At 49.9% G+C, this 19328-nt stretch overlaps 1 protein-coding gene across 2 annotated transcripts; it reads right to left on the bottom strand.

Moving 5' to 3' along the window:
* Nucleotides 1–831: 831 nt before the first annotated feature.
* Ttpal (alpha tocopherol transfer protein like) lies at nucleotides 832–19122 on the bottom strand. 2 transcript variants are annotated; one of them, XM_006235529.5, is made up of 5 exons: nucleotides 18997–19122; nucleotides 13501–13966; nucleotides 9708–9901; nucleotides 7316–7426; nucleotides 832–4649 (listed from the first exon to the last, which is right to left on the bottom strand). In XM_006235529.5, the coding sequence occupies exons 2-5, from the start codon at nucleotides 13946–13948 to the stop codon at nucleotides 4371–4373; spliced, it is 1032 nt and encodes a 343-aa protein (XP_006235591.1). In that variant the 5' UTR covers nucleotides 13949–13966; nucleotides 18997–19122; the 3' UTR covers nucleotides 832–4370. The 2 variants fall into 2 exon arrangements, with proteins under 2 accessions (XP_006235591.1, NP_001100007.1); NM_001106537.1 differs by having other exon boundaries at nucleotides 845–4649; nucleotides 13501–13963; nucleotides 18997–19066.
* Between the last annotated feature and the right edge of the window lie 206 nt (nucleotides 19123–19328).

The raw sequence follows: 19328 nt of genomic DNA, 5'->3' as shown, positions 1-19328 counted from the left end.
AGTGTCATGCTTGGTTAATGTATCTGGTTTGAGATTTGATTGGACTACATAAGACCCTGCCTCAAAAAACAAACAAACCCAATTAACACAAAAAACCATCACCCTCCAAATGCACTTATACATTTGTACATGTTTCCAGAAAACAAGCCAGTTTCTGATACTTTGTATTTTTAAGGAATGGAGTCTCACTTCTTAAAGCCTTTTGTTAAGATCAAATGGAGACATATTGTCCAGTCTAACCCCAAGCCTCAGCCTCACCCAGAGTGGCCGGGACCAAGGCATTGCCAGTTTATTTGGCTCATTGTTGCTTGAAAGATTCCTCTCTATCTTCACAGGGATTGGCTACATGAGTGTAAAGAGAGATGTGTGCCACTAAACTCCATCATGTCCTGATGCAGGATCCAGCTGGGCTGCCTGGCTTTGACCTTGGCAAGCTAATGAACATTTGTGGGCCCCATTTTCCTCTAGGGGGCAATACACTTCATTCATGGTGCCTGAAGATTTAAATGAGATTATGCACTCTGTGTACTTGGCACACATGCCCAGCCCACAGGAACTCTTTAGGAACACTTTGTTCTCATTGGAAGGAGTCAGGGTCAGTCCAGAGAAATACCTCAGTCTTGGGAACTGAAAGGGGCATAATGGCTTCTGTGTGAAGCCCAGTCCATTTCCCTTCACAATCAACCGGTATCGAGATCTTCAGAGGCAGCCAGAGTGCCCCTCCCAACCTCATCTGTAGGGCAGGAAGCTGCCCTTGAGCCCGTGGTTAGGAAACCTGGTCTATCCAGGTCACCAGGACTACATAGTGAAACCCTGGGTCAAGAACAAAACCACAATACACTCAGTTTTTATTTTGGAGACCCAGTCATGCATACTAAAATTACATATTTTTACCATTTAGAAAAATGCACTAGAAAAATAAACTTTTGGTCAACACTGAAGTAGGTGAACCCACCACGTGTGCACATACTCAAAGCCAAACTGAATTTCAGTTTGGAGTAAGGAATGTGACCAGGGACTAAAATGGTGGCCTAGATTGGTCAGGAAAATAGCCCAGTTCCCACCCATCAGAGAGGGTATCGAGGTCTTGGCCACTGAGAAGTTTCAAGTATTCTACCTGTTGGGTTCCTATGCCGAGAAGCTGAGGCACGTCCACAGGAACCCAAAGTGGCTACTACTAACTGCCTGATGGGAAAAGGTTGAAAACACACATAGGACCCCAGGTAACTGAAAACCAGTAAATTTGGTCACAAACCAGTAAAACGTGACTCTAGCTGCAAATCCCACTGGACCTTCCTGTGGAGCACGTTCCCACTGAGAAGGAACGTTTGATGGCGCTTCTTGCATTTGTGGCTGAGTCTTTCTGAGTCAGGAGAACAGAGGGCAGATTTACAACGTGAGCAGACTGCAGTAAAGAGAAGCCTTAGCAAGATGTCTCCTGAGAGCCTGTGTATTTGGTGTTCCCTCCCACATGACAGGATCCCAGCACAGCAACACTTACATCAACTGAGTTAGCATTTTCCTTTCTGAAGGAAACCCGAGGATGAGGTATTATGATACCATAACAGCAGTGTGGCTGTTGCTGGCCAAACTGGCTGCTAGGTGGTAAGGCCACCTCAGGCATTCAGGGGGAATGGCTCCAGTCCCCCAACTCTGAAGAAACTGCCCTATAACCTGAGGTGCTTACAAAGATGAAATGGGAGTAGTCGAACCCACCTGTGCCTGGAGAAAGCCAAGGCGTAAGAAGCCAGCACTTCCGGTTGTTTCTGTAGATTTTATCTGTGTTTCTACATGAAGGCAGAACTCATACTTTTCTAGGAAGATGAACTGCCTGGAAGTCTGTAGAGGACTTGAGAAAGAGAAGACTCCCATATTCTTACACTAGGGCATCTCCGCGCCAAGCAGAGTGGAATGTCCTTATTTCCAGAGTCAGTCAGGAGCAGGATTGAGTGTTCAGCAGACAACCTCTGTCCAGCACTCGGTGTTAATGCTATACTCGAGACTGTGTAGGAAGATAAAGCTGGAACCCACTTCTATTTCCCTAGCCCCTTCCCAATGCCACATGACTTTGAATGGAGGAAAAGTTGACTTCCAGCTGTCAGAACTGTCTAGATTTTTACCCTAAAGTCAGATTCCTGCTCACTTGCTGGCTCTACCAGTGCGCTCCCCTAGCTGAGGCCTATGGTGCCCCTGCTGCTCAACAGTGGGGTTGCTTGGCACCAGGACATCCTGGTCTCACAGCCTGCTTCAAACCTGAGGTGCCAAGAGTCCTCTAGAGTCCACAAGTAGCAATGGGGACATAACAGATCCAGCCTCCTTAGAGTCTTGATACAATGGCTCCCTCTTGGCTTAACCAGAAAGGCTTAGCAAACAGGCAACATTTCTGCTCTGAGATTTCTCCCCAAGAACCTGGTTGTCCCTTTGTTAAGTCAAAGAGACTAACTAGTCACATGACACGATTTAAATTTAGGGAACCAGGTAGGACTGAGAGATTCATCTTTCCCTTTGTTTTTTTCCTTCTGCCTTTTCCCCAACTACCAAAGAAAACTTTTTTTTTTTTTAAGAGCTGGGGACCGAACCCAGGGCCTTGTGCTTGCCAGGCAAGCGCTCTACCACTGAGCCAAATCCCCAATCCCCCAAAGAAAACTTCTAATAAGACTCTCCACCAAGGCTAGAGAGCCATCCCGGGTCTTTTTAGGTGTCTGGGTGGCCATCCCTTTAGGCAGAAAACACCAGGAGCTAAAGCAAATAGCAGAAACTCAGCAGCAAATGGCCCTGATGGGCAGTCAAGAGGGTGTATCAGTGCGGAAGCTCAACCAGGAGCCAGGAGATCAAGGATTCGCATCTATGGTGAAAAGAGTGTCCTCCAGAATTGGCATTATTGAGGTAAGTGTCCATAAAGAGCTTCTGTGATGTTTTGGGAAGTGCTGTTAAGGGTGGAACAGCTTATTAACAACCAACTGACCTTTGGTCTCCAAGCACTGTATGTAAGCTGTATGCAACGCCCGCTTAGTCTAGGAGACACACAGCCAACAGTACCTGACACTACCTGACACCACAATACATGGTGAATACCAAAGGACACGCCAAAAGCCAAGGGAAAAATCACCTCACTCAGTGCTTGGGTTAAGGCTAAAATCCTGTCAGTTGTCTACGACACCCCAACGCAGAGCTAACAATCTGGCCAACTGGCCCTCCCACGCTAGACAAGCACTCCCGTGTCTGGGAGGGCAGGGCCCCCAGGTGAACCAGCAACAGCCTGCCCCCCGTATGTTTCCAGGGACACAAACTGAAAGAGCACAAGTCCGTGGCTGTTTCTAATATAGTACGAATGTCTCCGGTGTGGGAGGAATCTGTACAACATCCGCGTACAAGACTTGGTCAGCCTCACAAAAGCCATCCCTTTCCAGTTCACCCATCATTCTGCAAAAGCAGCTGGTTACCACCAACTCCCAGGAACATAGTAATTTCTTTAAAGGCCAGACGGTTCCTTTCCATAAGGCTTGTGTCTATAACACAAAACCAAGCCAAACCAAAAAGGCCCGGCCACCTCCAGGTGGTCATCTTTCCAAGCAGAAACCTAACAGAACTTGAGCAGCCCCCAAGGCCTTCATTCCATGGAGCCTAACTTAGAGTTGACAAGCTGAGGCCCCTATCCATCCAGTCACACACTGGACTCCTAGTCTAAGTGCTTTTAGCCACGCAGTCCAAGAATCCAGTATTTTATGTTGACCTGCATGATTCCATGGAGAACCAGAGCTAAGGCTTTATGGGTTTGGGGAGAGTGTCCATTGCAAGATTTAAGCCTGGAACCCAGGATGATTTATAGCCTTAGCTTCCAAATTTGACCTTTAACCTTTAAGTGCTGCCTGGGCCTGGCGTTTCTACCACTCAGTTAGCAGTGCTTCCCAGACCCAGCAATGCCAACTGGGGCCTGAACCCTGACCTTTGCAGATAAGCAGCAGTAGTCAACACCTACAGTTTATGGGAAAGAGACTCAAAGTCTCACGCATGGCCACCTTTCAGGATTGGCAATTGTTTCAGACTCATGATCAATCAAGTTGTCTACTCCTGGTCACTTCAGAGTGACTTTGACCCTAGTTCTTTCCAAGATGCATAAGAAACAGATGCAGCTTCCAGAGTAACAGTTGCAGACTTAGAGTACAGACATCTGGGAATCACCAGGGCAATTTCCATGTCTTCTTGGAATAACCTAGCTGGTCAGAGGTCTGCCTGTGATGGGCTCTCCTTAAATCTCTGCAGGCAGCTCCGTGCTGCACTGTGATGGAGCAAGACCGAGGTCCTGGCATCTTCAGCCTGTGCATTCGAAGAAGGAAGGAATTACACATGGTGATTCTCCCGGAAGAGGGCTAATAGCAGGAGTAGAGCTGGGACTTCATGGCTCGCATGGAGTCGTCACACTGCGCGTCTGAGATCAGCCCCTCAGGCAGCAGGGGCTGGCCCAAGAGACCATCGCAGCCAGACTCAGGCTGGCAGAACTCTTTCACAAAATCATCCTCCGAGGCCAGCAGCACCGCGTTCCAGCTGGCAGTGTCCAGCTCCCCAGCGGTGCCCCCATACTCTTTGGGGAGGATATTCCTTGGAAGGCTCGTGTGCAGAGAGCTCAGGTCAGACCCATGGAGGAAGAACTGAAACAGAACGGTATAAAAAGCACAGTCAGCAGCCCTGATCATGGGCACAAGATTGGGCCCTGCAACATGCCAGGGGAACATGAGGACCCAGTCCTTCCTCCAGGAGCCATTTTCTTCAGTGCTATGGCCATTTTAAGTGCCCAAATCCTGGTAAATGGCCCTTTATTCATGACATTGTAAATAACCCTAAATAAACTCCTTGGCTCACTAAAACAGACAAAACAGACATGAAAGTAGAAGTGGGTGGAGAGAGGAAGAGGCTGGAGGGAGGGGTTCGAGGACAAGCCTATCACAGGGAATAACAGTGACATAATGCAGCTGATTATCATAGATTACCATGCTGATCATGCGGGTTTTTGTCAACTTGATACAAGCTAGAATCATATGAGAAGGGAGAACCTCAATTGAGAAAACGCCCCAATCAGATTGGCCTGCGGGACATTTCCCGTCCCTGTGAAGGTGGTTCCTGGGGTGTATGAAATGGCGAATGGGGCAAGCTTTAAGCAGCAAGTCGTAAGCAGCATTCCCCGACAGTCTCTGGTTCAGTTTTTCCCTCACGTTCCTGCCTTGGCTTCCCTCAGTGAACTGATCAGGGATATGGAAGCCAAGGTTATGGGTTTATCACAGTGATAGAGACATAAGACACTAATAAAAGCATCTTCTAAGGACAGACACACACATGCTGGGGGAATCAGTAATGAATCAATCTCCCTGTGGCAGGTGCTCAAATAAACATGGGCTGAATGAACAAAGTGCCTCGGCCCCAGGTGCCTGTAACACCTTAATCCCCCACTGCACACCCCACTGAGGAGACATCAGTCCAGCCATGATGCAACTAATTCACTACCACCCCAGCAGTCCCGTGCCACCATCATTGCTCAGAGCCTCTCATCAGAAGGAGCCTTGTCCCAGAACAGTCCCTCCCGTCGGTGTCGCTCAGGTAAGGTCACTGTATGTATTGTCCTCTGATGCTCCCTCTTGCGGGCCTGCAAGGCCTGTCAGACTGGCCCTTTAGTTTCTCAGGCTTCACCCATCAGTCTCCCCATCACCTAGCCCTAGCGGCCAGCTTCCTACCCGCTCTCCCAGCCGGGCACCCTCCAGTGCCTCAGCTTTATTCTGTGTGGTCTCCCGGCTGCTGGACGTCTTGCTCCCTCACAAGTCTCAGTGGCACCAGCTCTCACTGCCTGACGAGTGCACAGCCCCTTCATGGTACTAACGCTCCGTTCACTGCAGGGTCTTTCCAGAGCGCAAGAAAGTTTGGGCAGGGATTTGGCATGGATTTCATGCCATCTAGAAGTTGGTCAATTGCGTTTTGATCGAGTGAGCAGTGACAGGAATAAATGAACACCGTCAGGGACCACAGAAGACGGTTTCAAAGATGCAACCTGTCTGCAGAGAGGGTCTTTAGGAACCGTGATGGGTACTGTCAACTGTCAAAGTGACCGAATCCCTTGGGAGACAGGACTCTGGGCATGCCTGTGGGAGAATATTAGGTCATCTGAGGTGGGAGCTGGATCCTGGTCTGCATCAAATGGAGAGAAGCAAACCCTGTCTTCTCCCTGTGGTAGCAACTCAACCAGCTACTTCAAGCTATTGTCAATAAACCCTTTGTGCCGTGAATGGCTTTTGTTCGGTGTTTTATCGCACCAACAGAAAGGCAGGACAGGAACCAACAGAGCTTACACCATCAGCACTTCTAAGTCTTAACAGCGGAATTACTGAAGAGATTCAAACCCCACTCAGGCCAGGCTCCACCTCTCTCTGTTAACAGAAAGGACCTGGGAATCTGAGCCCAGATTCTAAGTTTTAGCTCCTACAACCTTGAGGTTGTCTATTGTGTATGCTTCTTTTTGAAAAGCTATGAAACCGGGCAGGAGAGACGGCTCAGAAATGAAGAGCACTGCTGCTCTTCCAGAGGTCCCGAGTTTAAATCCCAGCATCAACGTCAGGTGGCTCACAACAGGGTGTAAACCCAACCCCAGGGGAATCCAGTGCTCTCTTCTGGCCTCCTCGGGCACTGCACACACGTGCACATGCACGCACATACACACACACTAAAATTCAAAGATCTTTAAAAACATATGATCAACTGTTGAGACTGAACCCAGTGTTTGGAGTGACCTCAGTGTCTCTGAGTGGGAAGGAGAATAAAGATGCCAGCCACATTTCCATCAGTGATCCTGAGAAAGATGGACTGAAAGGAAGACTCTTTTAAAAGTGTCTTCTGGGGCTGGCTGTGCAAGTTATGGCAGAGCACTTGCCAAGCATGCATGAGTTAGCAATGATGGATCCATCAATCCATCTGCTCGGTGACCTTTCCCTTCCTTTTCTAGACCCTCTTACACATAAAATGCCATGCTGGGTAAGCCAGGAGACCGGGAAGTCTGAGTGGATTACAGAGCGGAGAGGCAGTCTAATATAAAAATCCTGTCTTCGTCTTGGGCTCTGTTGTAAGCACAACATCCTGGTCCTGTTCACCCTATGGACAATGTCTTCTTCCCCTCAGAAAAAGAGTGGGCCATGTTTATTTGTACCATATGCTTTCCAAACTACTTCCTGGACAAAAATGCTGATGTTCTAGGGGTCACGAATAAATCAGGTGAGGAAAAAAAAAATCAAGGGAGATTTTTTTTAAAGTATTCCATTCAAAGGACGTCACTTACCCTGTTTGCAATTTTCTCCTTCAGAAATGGTTTTATGATGGCGAAAATGCCCTTAAATATCCGAGGTTCGTTTACTATGTGAACTGCTTTTATCCGAATGGGGAAGCCATCCTGTGGGTGGGAAGAATGCCTTGTTAGAACACTACAATATCTGCATACCGTCCCCTCTGCAGCTGCCCTCCCCATCTAAACCGTAACAGGCCCAGCAGCAACCTGGTCTGCCTCTCACAACCTCCCCGGAGCTAGCCCTGGTGTGAGAAAACAGGAACAAACTGTGAGGAGATCTGGGTCAGAAGAGCTAGGCAAAGAGGTGGGGAGCCCGTCCTACAGCAGCAAACAAAGGCTCGAGTGCACAGAGGAAGAGCTGAAAACAGTAGGCCTTCCAGGTCAGAGCTGCCCCAAGTGCATTTCCCAGGGTGCATCAGAAATGACGTGAAGCAGGGCTGCTTGGGAAATATTGTGAGCCAGAGGAATGCGGTGACCTACACAGTTAAATAAGTTTCCTTAGCCTCGCCTAGTGGCTGAAGCCTGTAATCCCAGCTATGTAGGAATTCGAGGTGGGAGGGTTATGAGTTCAAGGCCTGTTTAGAATACACAGTATGGTGGTTTGCATGAGATAACCCCCATAGGCTTGGGCATCTCAACACCTGGTCCCACTTGGCGGCTGTGTTTGAGGAATTGAGAAGTGGCCTCCTGGAGGAAGTGTGGCCCTGGGGACAGGCTCTGAGAACAGCCTCACACTATTCCTCTGCTCTCTGGTTTGTGCTTTCAGCTCCCTGTCCTGCCACAGGTTTGAGCCTTGACGCCGGCCTTCCTACCATAGTGGACTCTTATCTCTCTGAAACCATATGCGAAACAGACTTCTTTTCCTGTAGGTTGCCTTGGTCGAGGCTTGGATCATAGTGACAAAATGGTAAATAATAGACAGAGTCATTTCAAGGCTAGCCTGGGCTCCTTGGGGAAACTCTGTCTCAACATAAAAAGTGGTTTGTTGTTTTAAATATCTGGGCTGTAGCTCCATAGTAGAGCCCTTGCCTAGGGTGCAGAGCTCTAGGTTCAATCTCCAGGTCCATTAAAACAGAGAGATGTTCCTTTAAGTGCAGTTCTGTTCACTGTTTACACCACTGACGTTTACAGGGAGATTTACAAGAAAGAGACACAGTAAATCGCAGTTCTCAGACTTATTTAACCCTGACATTTTGGTCCCGTCTGGGTAATCTTACATTAGTAGGGAAATACAGACACAAACGCAATCCCAACACTGTGTGTCATTCAGAAGGAGCCAGCAAAACCGAGCTAGAAGCTGAAAGAATGGCTCAGCGGCTAAGAGCATTGTCTGCCCTTCCACAGGAACTGGGTGATTCCGAGCACCTACGCGTCGTCTGACAACCTAGTCTTAGGCAACCCGAAAGCTTCTTCTGGTCTCCTGGGACACCAGGCACACATGTGCAGGTGTACGAGCAGACAAAACACCCTATACATAAATAAAAACAGAACAGAGCCAGGGACGGAGCTCAGTGGTAGACTGTTTGCCTGGCATACATGAGATCCCGAGTTCTATTCCTAGCACAAGAAAAAACAAAAACAAAAACAAAAACAGGGGGCTGGAGAGATGGCTCAGTGGTTAAGAGCACCGACTGCTCTCCCAGAGGTCCTGAGTTCAATTCCCAGCAACCACATGGTGGCTCACAACCATCTGTAATGAGATCCGATGCCCTCTTCTGGTGTGTCTGAGGACAGCTACAGTGCACTTATATACATAAAATAAATAAATCTTTAGTAAAAAGAAAAATAGTGAAAGCTAAGGAAGACCAGGTGTTCAAATTTATAGTCATGGAGCTGTGAGGCAGGAGGATTAGGTCAATCTTTGGCTACCTATCAAGTTTGAGGCCAGCCTGGACTACAAGAGATTCTGTCTCAAAAAAACAAACTAAAACGATGACCAATGCAGGAGTGGTCTGCGAGAGTGAGTGGATCCATGCGGGGCCTGGACACTGTGGGCTCAGGGAAGGGCAGTTGAGCCTCTGACTCCACAGCTCACAAGAGGCAGCACCCAAGGGGCAGCCCAGTGAACAAGAGCCCAGCCTTCCATAGCTGTGGCACACAGAGCAAGTCCTCTAGGTCTCAGCTTCCCCATCTATCAAAACGGAAACTAATTCTTGCCTGCCTCAGCGTGTTCCCTGAGGGACTGAACCGTAACGACAGCAGTGCTTTGTGAACCATTAAGCAGGGACAAGTGATTCCTTCTGCAGGCCAAAAGCACTGAGGATCACCCTCCCTGACAGTGGGGAGTGGGCTTCTGTGTAGTCCTCCATAAGATGGTAGTGAGTGGACGGGGCTGTGGGGGGAAGCAAAGCCCCATGGCAGGGGCATGGGGTGCCCAGGGCCATACCTGAAGGATGCCAATCACCTTTCTGGCGATAAAGGGGCCAAAGTGAGACGCCTTTGATAAGCTCACTCCCTTGTAGTCGGCGAGGATTACAACCCCGTTCACCTGGGTCTCCTCGGACTGAATGAGTTTTTCTAACGTCAAGTAGATGGCGCGGATGTTCTCGGTGATCGGGTAGTTGCTCGGTATCCATCTGTCTGAGGTCACAAGAGATGGACAGGGTTACAGAACAAGTGCAAACAAGCGCTCAGAGGAAGACACATCATCTACAGCTTCAGCTCTGAGATGGAAGAGAAAGGCACCTGTACCACGGTCCTGCCCGGCAGCTGGCAGGACCTCCCAGACCCCACTGAGCCTCTGGGGACAAAAGCACCACTGGCTGCTGAGGTTAAAAGCCTGAACTCTGAAGTCGGGCGTGGTAGCCTCCGACCTCCACTAGCTGTGTGACCTTGGGCAAGATGCTTCCACACTCTGAGCTTCTCTCTTAAGTAGACAGGTAAGGACACCTGCCCTCCTGGCCACCTCTGCTTCCTGCTGTCAAGTGCTATTACATCACCACACCGGTTGTCCATTCTAGTCACACAGGCTGCACAGAACTGACTTGACTGATGACTCCAGGGCGGGTGAGGATTGGCACTGGCTGGCCAATCTGGTATAACATCCTGGTCAGAGCACAGGGTCTAAGCCAGGCCACCCAGAGCGAGGCTTAATCTCGGGTGTGGTTCTTGGGAAAGAGAAGCTCTCTCCTCCCTGAAATCTGAGGCCAGAGCTGGTCTGACATGAAGTCCAAGCCAAGGCTGGCAGATATGGAATCACCTTTCCAGTCAGGTCCCCTCAAGTCTAACTGAACCCAGATGTCACCTGAGCAAAGACGTTCTCATTTCAACTGGTCTGAGCTGGCTTTCGGTCATTTGCTCCCACTCACTCACAACTCCAGGGGTGTGGCAGGATGGAGCACAGCCATATTCCACAAAGCCCCCCTCAAACTCCTTCTTGCAGGATGTGTGCGTCATTAATATTTGCATATTTAATGATTCCTCTCTTTGGGAAAAGGGTAACCATGACAATGGTATTTTTGACTGTTAGTCACTATTCTTTTTCTCTTCTTCCCACCATTTTTCTGGCAGAGTTTTACTCTGTAGCTCAGGATGCCCTTGAACTGTCAGCAAGCCTTTCGAGTGTTGGCATAACAGGCACGGGCCACTGTGCCCAGCTGGCAACTATAATTCTCAAGAAAATCTTCACCAAGACCTTATGTCAGGGGCTGTGGGAGCACTTGGGAGTTCAGGTCTTCTTCAGTTACACAGAAAGTCCGAGGCCTGGGGGCTGCAGAGATGGCTCAGCGGTTGAGAGCACTGACTGCTCTTCCAGAGGTCCTGAGTTCAAACCCCAGCAACCACGTGGTGGCTCACAACCATCTGTAATGGGATCTGATGCCCTCTTCTAGTGTATCTGAAGACAGCTATGGTGTACTCATATAAACAAAAATTAATTTAAAAATTATTTTAAAAAAGAGATAGTTCAAGGCCAGCCTGGGCTACATGAGACCCCGTCTCAAAAAAAAGAAAATTCACCCCTAAATGCTGGGGGAGGGATCCCTGGTCCTCAATTATGTGGGCCAGTGGTAAGATCCCCATGCTCAGGTAAATAACCCCCAACCTATGTTCATGGTACAAGCAACTCTACTGAAATGCAGAAGGCTAACCCCAGCCACCCATTCCCTTCGGGGGTTGGGGCCAGGTGGGGGCCAGGTGGGGGTGGGTGCGAGCACTGAGGGCTTCTTGGGAAGGAGGAGCTTGGGGACGGGGGTCGGGGGGGGGTGGGGAGGGTGATAAAGGATAATGGGAGATTATAATCAAAGTAAACATACATATGTATGTTTGAAATCATGGGAGAATGCATTTAAAAACAAGTTCATCTTGCTAGCAATGGGATATTTGATGCACACAATTATTTTCTTTTTAAAAACATTTTTAGGAATGTGTGTATAACACATGTACGCGATCATGTGTGAGGGGACACACATGCCATACAGCATGTGTAGACGTCAGAAGACAACCCTGGATTGACACTTTCCACTTGGGATCCAGGGATCTGAATCACGCCTGTGGGGCAAGTGCTCTTACCACTGAGCTTTCTTACCTGCCCTCTGCAAAATTCTCCTAAGTCTTTGCCAAACTTGGTGATTAATGTTCATGTGAATTAAGTCTCCTCTCTATAACATACCATCTTTCAATCACATCTATCTCAAAAATGCTTAAAAAAAAATAAAAGGGCAAAGTAAAACCCAGTTAGCAACACAGCTTCATCCGTAGGCTTCCTCCTAAGAGGTTGGGTCAGCAGGGAGAGGCCCCGATCTCATCAAACACAAGGACAGAATTCATCTCACAAGCTCAGCTCCTCAGGAGGAGGCACAGCCAGCATGGTGCATGGGACCATCTGATAACACGCTTGTGAGGGGCGCTCATAGCAGTCAGACAAGACTTGCCAGCTGTTTTCTAGGTCTCTCAGTGCTCAGAAATCTGCACTGCTTGTTTTAAAATAAACATCTCATTTCAGAAAGCGCCTAGCACAGCAGGTAAATCGGCTTCAGCTGTCTGTCACGAGGTGCAGGGTGCAGAGAAGGGTCTAGACTGTAAAGACTGTTGGTAAAAGAAGGACACGTGAGGCATCCAGGAGGGGAACCTGGAGTCGGCCATTCGGCAGACACCCCTTCAGGTGACTGCAGGCAGAGGGCTGCCAGTGTGCTCACTACTTGGCCTGCTTAGGAGAAGTGCTGTAATCTAACTTCCATTCTCTCCTTGGTGTTGCAATGAAGGGAATGGAGGGTCTGTGAGTGGAGGGAAGGCTCTGCCTCAACTGCCCTGTTGCCCTGGAGACAGAACTAGGAACCAGAAGGTTGGAGTTCCCACACCCTCCACTCACTGGCCAAAACATTTCTAAATTTTTGAAGTGCTGTAACAGCGAATGAATCAAGGGGTTCTGATCATAGCTCAGGGGTACAGTCCTGTCCAGCAGGTGAGGGCCAGGGTTACACTCCCAGCACTGAAGAAAAATAAAACAGTAAAAATAAAGTGAATCTTGTCAAGGTTTAACCTAACAGAGGAGAGGGGGATGGAGGGAGAGAAGAGGCGCTGTTCCAGGCTTCTGCCCAGCCACACCGCTCACTTAGACCTGTACTCAGCCCACTCGGGGGAGGCACTGGGAGAGGCTTGGCAATCGTGCCTGCTCCTGTGACCAAGAGCAGAGTCCTGAGCCCACTGCACGCTCTCCTGTGGAATCTGAGTTTGCACTGACAGGAGCTCACTGGGTAGCCAGGTGGCCTGAGAGCTGACAGGGGCCAGATTTTGCTTTGCTGCTCTTCAGAGGAAGAGCATGAAGAAGCTGTCTGTGCCAAGCGCAGACGGGGCTGGAGGCCTGTGCTCTGGGGTCCATGTTCTGGTCAGACTGGTGGCATCTTTGGTGTGTTAGATCTGGGAGCCGTTTCTGCCTCATTAGGTCAAGGCTTCCTTGTTGTCCTCAGATAGTCTGAGGATGGTTTTGTCATCAAAAAGACCTCTGAGGCCAGCCATGGCGATACACACTTAAAATTCTAGCACTTGGGAGGCAGAGGCAAGAGGGTCAGGAGTTCGAGATCATACTCTGCTGTGTGGGGAGTCTGAGATCAGCCTGGACTGTTAAAAAAAAGCCAAAACTAAAAGGAAAAGAACCTTCACTAAACCAAGGAAGTGGGGGACTATGAGAGACAACAGAGTGAAGGACAGACCCATCCCAGAGACCACACAATCCCCCGTACCTGGTCGGATGCAGAGGACATGGCAGCCCCTGGGGTCTGTGTGGGGCAGCACTGTGAGGAATCCAGAGTTAAGAACGTCTTTCAGGGCTGATGGCCTCAGGTTGCTGAAGACCTCTGGCCAGCTCCGCCTGCAGCCATGGTAGTTGACCAGCAGCTGCAGGGCCCGGTCATAATCAAACTTTCGGGCCCTCAGAAAGCGCAACAGGAAGGCATCATCCAGCGATGTACTCAGGTATGGGTACTCCTTCCGTACCATGTCTCGAAGGGCCTGCACATCCCGGAGTCTCCACTCGGGCTTCTCCTGAAGCTCTTCCCTGGCCTTGGTGACCAAGTCTTCTGTCAGCGAGCACACGTAGCCGGGAGGTTCCGGGGGAGGCGGTGGCAGCTCATTTTCGGAGAGTGAGGCCACAGAGGGGCTGGTTCTCACAGAGTCACTTTCTTCTGACATTAGCTATCAGGGTCCCTGCTGACACACAGGCCACAAGTGAGGTTAAGAAGGTGGAGCATGAAGCCAGTGGTGGTGGTGTGTGTGCCTTGAATCCCAGCACTCAGGAGGCAGAGGCAGGAGTAGCTTTATGAGTTCAAGGCCAACCTGGTCTTCAGGTGAGTTCTGGGACAGCCACAGCTATTACACAGAGAAGCCCTGCCTCCAGAGGGGGAATGGAAAGGGGTGGGGGAGAGAGTGCAAACATTGCATCTTCAAGTGAGTTCTGGGACAGCCACAGCTATCACACAGAGAAGCCCTACCTCCAGAGGGGGAGTGGGAAGGGGGGGGAGAGTGCAAACATTGCATCTTCAAGTGAGTTCTGGGACAGCCACAGCTATCACACAGAGAAGCCCTGCCTCCAGAGGGGCAGTGGGAATGGGGGGGAGAGTGCAAATGTGCATCTTCGGTTGTTGGTACTACAGATAACTCTTTTGCCACACAACCATAAGGACCAGAGTCTGACCCCAGGAACCCACAGAAAGCTGGAAGAATTAACCCCATTAGTCTTCTGTCCTCTCGGAGAACACCTTACATAGTCACTCACATACGTGTATGCATGTAATTTTAAAGGTGACGCCTTGCTTACATGGGACCCTGGGAAGAACGATCATGATCTGAGTCACATACCTAAGTCACATCCAACAACTAAAGACTGTGTCTTCTTGGAAGAGTCTAAACAGAGGCTCAACTCGTCATCACACAAATGAGAATGCAAACATCAAAGACCACCGAGATTCAAACCCAGTACCAAAAAGGGGTCTAAAATACTGGTGAGAATATAAATTCAACCTTTCTAGAAGACGGTTTGTCAATCCTGAAATTCAGAACTAGGCTGGAGAGATGGCTCAGCGAGCAAAGTACGGTTCTGATCCCCGGTATCCACATAAAAGCCGACTGCCTGTGAGGCTGGAGCTCCGGTGCTTGGGGGAGCAGAGGGCAGAGCCGGGAGGATCCCTGAAGCCTATCGGCCAGGCAGAGTAGCAGAGCGAGTGAGCTCCGGGCTATTAGCCTGTCTTAAGAAATAAGCTGGGAGGGAGGCTCAGCAAGTGAAGGCCCCAGGCACCGAGCTGGGCAAGGTGAGTCTGATCTCTGGAACATTCTCTGTGGGAGAAGAGAACCGACTCCCACAAGCTGTCCTCTGATCTCCACACCCACACTGTGGCATAAACATGCCCAACCTTGCCCTGTGCAAATTAATAACTGATATACATTGACATCTCACTCACAAAGAGGAGAGAGAGAGAGAGACAGACAGACAGACAGACAGACAGACAGACAGACAGACAGAGACAGACAGACACGGGTCTTCATGAATTGACATGGAGGAAAAAGCCAGAAGAGAGTACAGAAAACAATCAGATTTGTGTGGAAGGAAATAAAAAAAATTTACCAACAGTTACCTCTAAGAAATGGATCTGAACAACTGGACATTTAAGAAAACTTTCTAACCATACTGGGTTTTTTTCTTTGAGACTCACTATGTAGCTCACCATGGTCTGGCAGTTGCCCACCTCCCGTCTCCGCCTCACATGTGTGTGACGCCATGCTCACCTTGCTTCTGTCTTATTTTTACAATGTAACTTACTATGGTGATCACGGAAATGTGTCAGATCTGCTGCTAAGGACACAGAACCGAAGGGACCAGCTGCTGTCCCTTCAGACACCACCCGCTTAAGGCCATGCTTTGTACAAACACTCTCCAGTTCCCCAAGCAGTGAATGACCAAGAGAGATGTGGGTACCTCCAAGAGGCAACCCTGGTTCATGTTCTCTGTCCCTCTAGCTGGATTCTTCCAGGGCCTGGACTGCTCTCAGAGAGTCTTCCCACCTATGCCTCCTTCCCGGGGGCCAGCCCTCCATGACAGACTGGAGGCTCTTCCTTTGTCATCCCTGCATAAACTCCACACACTGCCTGTCCATCTGTTGACAGTAGGGCTTGCTTGACACTGGGAAAGCCTGCACTCACTCACTGCTGGATGGAAACGAAGGGCAGCTGCCTGCGCTGTCCTGGGAATAAGCTAGCTGCTGGACTCCCTGGCTGTAGAGCCTAGGCCTCTGTCTCCATCCCATGCTCAACAAGCAAAGCAGGGCCGCCTCAGAGTCTTGTTCATACCTGTGACGCCCTGGCTAAATTCCTGCTCCACGGAGGCCAGCGGCCAAGCAGGCCACTCCCTCCAAATCTCAGGGTTGCCAACTCTGTCTCTCAAAGTCTAACCTCTGGATCCATGAACTTCATGTGCTTGCTTACAAACATTTATCCTCATCCTGGGCATATCCTGGTCCCTCTCAATGGTACGTCCTTCCTCCAGCTCTTCCCAACCCACACAGATTCACCCTGAGTCCTGAGTGGATGACACACATGCACCCAGCAAATATCAAATACTCAGGATGTACCAGGTTCTTTTCTAGGTGCTGGGGTTGTAGATGTAAAGGAAAAAAATCCCGCTTCACTGGGCCCAGTGGAGATGGGAGACATTTCTAACCATAATAGCCAGCCCATTAATATGAAGAAGAAAAGCAGGAGGTAGGATCAGGTTTGCAGTTTTAAATAGGGCAGGCAGGCAAGGCTCCTCTAGGTAACACTTGAGCAAAGATGAGAGGACAGGATACATCAAACGCATCACATGGTCGGGTGAAGGTGTCTGAAGATGCCTGGCTTTTCTGAGAAACAAGAAGCCCCAGTGTAGCTAGATTGTAGAAAGCAAAGTGAGAGAAAGCAGACGGATTCAGAAGCCTATTGGGGGCTAGTGGCCAGGGCGCAGTAGGCCTGTGAGAACTTCAAATTTTTGTGCAGAGCTGGTTGGACACGATCAGATTTCCGCTCAAAAGGACGACTCTACTGTCTCAAGTACACACGCGGGGTGAGAGATGGCTTCACTTGCAGCCCCGGCCTGGCTACCTGACTTCAAACTGCGGAAACGAACTTTCCAAAATTTGCAAAACCCACGCAAAAGTGGAAGGGGAGAACCAACCCAAGGCTGACCTCTGACCTCCACATGTGCGCCATCTACACCCACACACCCCAGAAAGTGAACATGATGGTCTGGAGCGGTGGCTCTCACCCTTCCCAACGCTGCGACCCTTCGATACAGTTCATGTTGTGGTGACCCCCGACCACAGAAGTATTTCCATTGTTACTCCATAACTGTCATTTTGCTAGTCATATAATGTCAATATCTGTGTTTTCCAGTGGTCTTTTGTGAATCTCGACCCACAGATTGGGAACCACTGGTGTAGAAATTTCACCAACAGTCCAGGTGAGAGGGGACAGTGACATGAAGAGTCAGCTGTCACTACTGTCTATAGAACTAGGCTCGAAGGCCCTCTTGTACGTGTCAGGCCCTGTGCTGACGGCTGCTAGGGACACAACAGAAAATAAAGCCTCGCCTAGTGCAGATTACATCGTAGAGGATTGCAATGAGGTCATACGTGCTTGAGGGTTTTGCTTTGAATCAAGGTCCGCATTGTACATGTTTTCTTATTTCGTCCTGCATGTTGCTGGAGATAAAACCCAGGCGTCTGGGTATGAGCTCTGTGGACCAGCATAGCCCCCATTCTTGACATGCGTGCAGGTAATCAGTGTGTGAAGTCCGGGCTTGTTCATTAACCTGAATGTAGCGCCTAAAAAGCTATTAAGACATATAGGCTCCACATCATAAATATTTTATTTTAATGTACTTTACAGAGGTGTGTTGAGCAAGGGATGGGACAATCCTAACCTCAGGGGAGCCACCCTGGGCTGTTTCCATGGCAGTCACCAACAGCTAATTCCCAATTCATTGCCTGAGATTGACTGTAGTGCCACAGGCTACAGAACCAGCCTCAAAGTCCCTCTCCTTTCTCTCCTTTCCTTACCAGGGAAGACAAACTAATAACCCGCCATCTTTGGAATAGATCACACCTCTGACACCCTCTTCGTAAAAAGCTCTTCTTCATGTCTGCTGCTAATGGGACAACTTTTCATCTTCGTGGCTCAATTGTGATGTGATCTATTCTGTAAACCTCCCACCCCCAGCCCCCAGCTTCCTCAGGGTGAGTTCCTCCAGTTTTCCACAGCACTGGGTTCCTATTTGTCTTTGGAGACTTTTGCTCAGTGTACAGGTGTTTACACGAAACCCTTCAGACTCAGTTCCCACCCATCATTTAACAAAGAATTACTGATCGCCTCCTGTACATGTCAGGCCCTGTGCTGACGGCTGCTAGGGACACAGCAGAAAATAAAGCCTCGCCTGGTGCAGCTTCCATCACGAAGGACTGATGAAAGAGGTAATATGTGCTTGAGGGTTTTGCTTTGAGTCAAGCTCAGCATTGTACATGCTTTCTTGTTTCTTCCTGCGTGCTGCTGGAGATAAAACCCAGAGCCTTGCACACGCTAAGCACCACTCTACCCCTGCACTGCACTGTCAACTCCACATTTCATCCTCACAATACGGAGCGAGCCCATTAGCATCACTTTCCACTTTACAAAGGAGGGAGATGACTTCTACAACGTGAATCCCAACAAGGCACAGAACTTGCCTGTGGAGTCACAAGACCCAGTGCCAGCTCATGACAGCACTCAGTAAACATCAGGGGAAGTATGGCAAGTCCTGTCCAGTGAGGCAGAGCGAAGGAGTGTCGAGCCCCACCCTGGCCTCATCATTTCTATCGTCCACCTGCAGCTTCCTGTTGAAATCCCCAGGGGCTCAGCAGTGGCTGTCAGCCTGGAGAATAACATGATGGACAGGATATAAAGCCTGACCTCCTTCCCACCTCGAGCCATCTCTCTCTCTCTCTGGAGCATCCCCTCTCGTCCACAATAACAGGAGGCAGGAAGCCACTCTCTCGGAGCCCCAGAGACCTCGGAGCCGCTGACAGCGTTCCAAGGCCCCTACTTCCGGTCTTCGCCCCCTCCCCAGGTGTCCCCATTTCCTGGGGTCTCCCGCCCCTCTGGCCCACTTCCGGCGGCCTCGCCCTCTCCTGTCCCTATCTCTGGCCCCTCGGCGCACACACGGGCTCGTGGGCACTCACCGGCCCGGCGGCGGGCGGAGCGCGGGTCACAGCGGCAGGAGCCTCGGCTGGCAGAGCGCGCAGAACAGACCCGCACTCCACAGCCGGCCGGCCCGGCCCTCGCGCCGGAAGTGACGTTCTGGGCGCGTGTAGGCGGTGCCCATCTGGGAGTGCGCATGAGTGATCTTTGCGGCGTTGGCTTGGGTGTTGGCCCGGGCTGTATAGCTGAGTTGGGTGGGTGGATTGGAAACTGAGGCCTGGGGGAGGAAATCAGCTACTCCCCTGGGACATACTACCGTATGCCTAGTGTTCTACACCACTGTCTCATTAAATAGTTTTTTGGTTTTTGTTTT

The sequence above is a fragment of the Rattus norvegicus genome, chromosome 3, assembly GCF_036323735.1.
Source record: "Rattus norvegicus strain BN/NHsdMcwi chromosome 3, GRCr8, whole genome shotgun sequence".
Classification (NCBI taxonomy): domain Eukaryota; kingdom Metazoa; phylum Chordata; class Mammalia; order Rodentia; family Muridae; genus Rattus; species Rattus norvegicus.
This window is presented reverse-complemented; position numbering and strand designations above follow the sequence as displayed.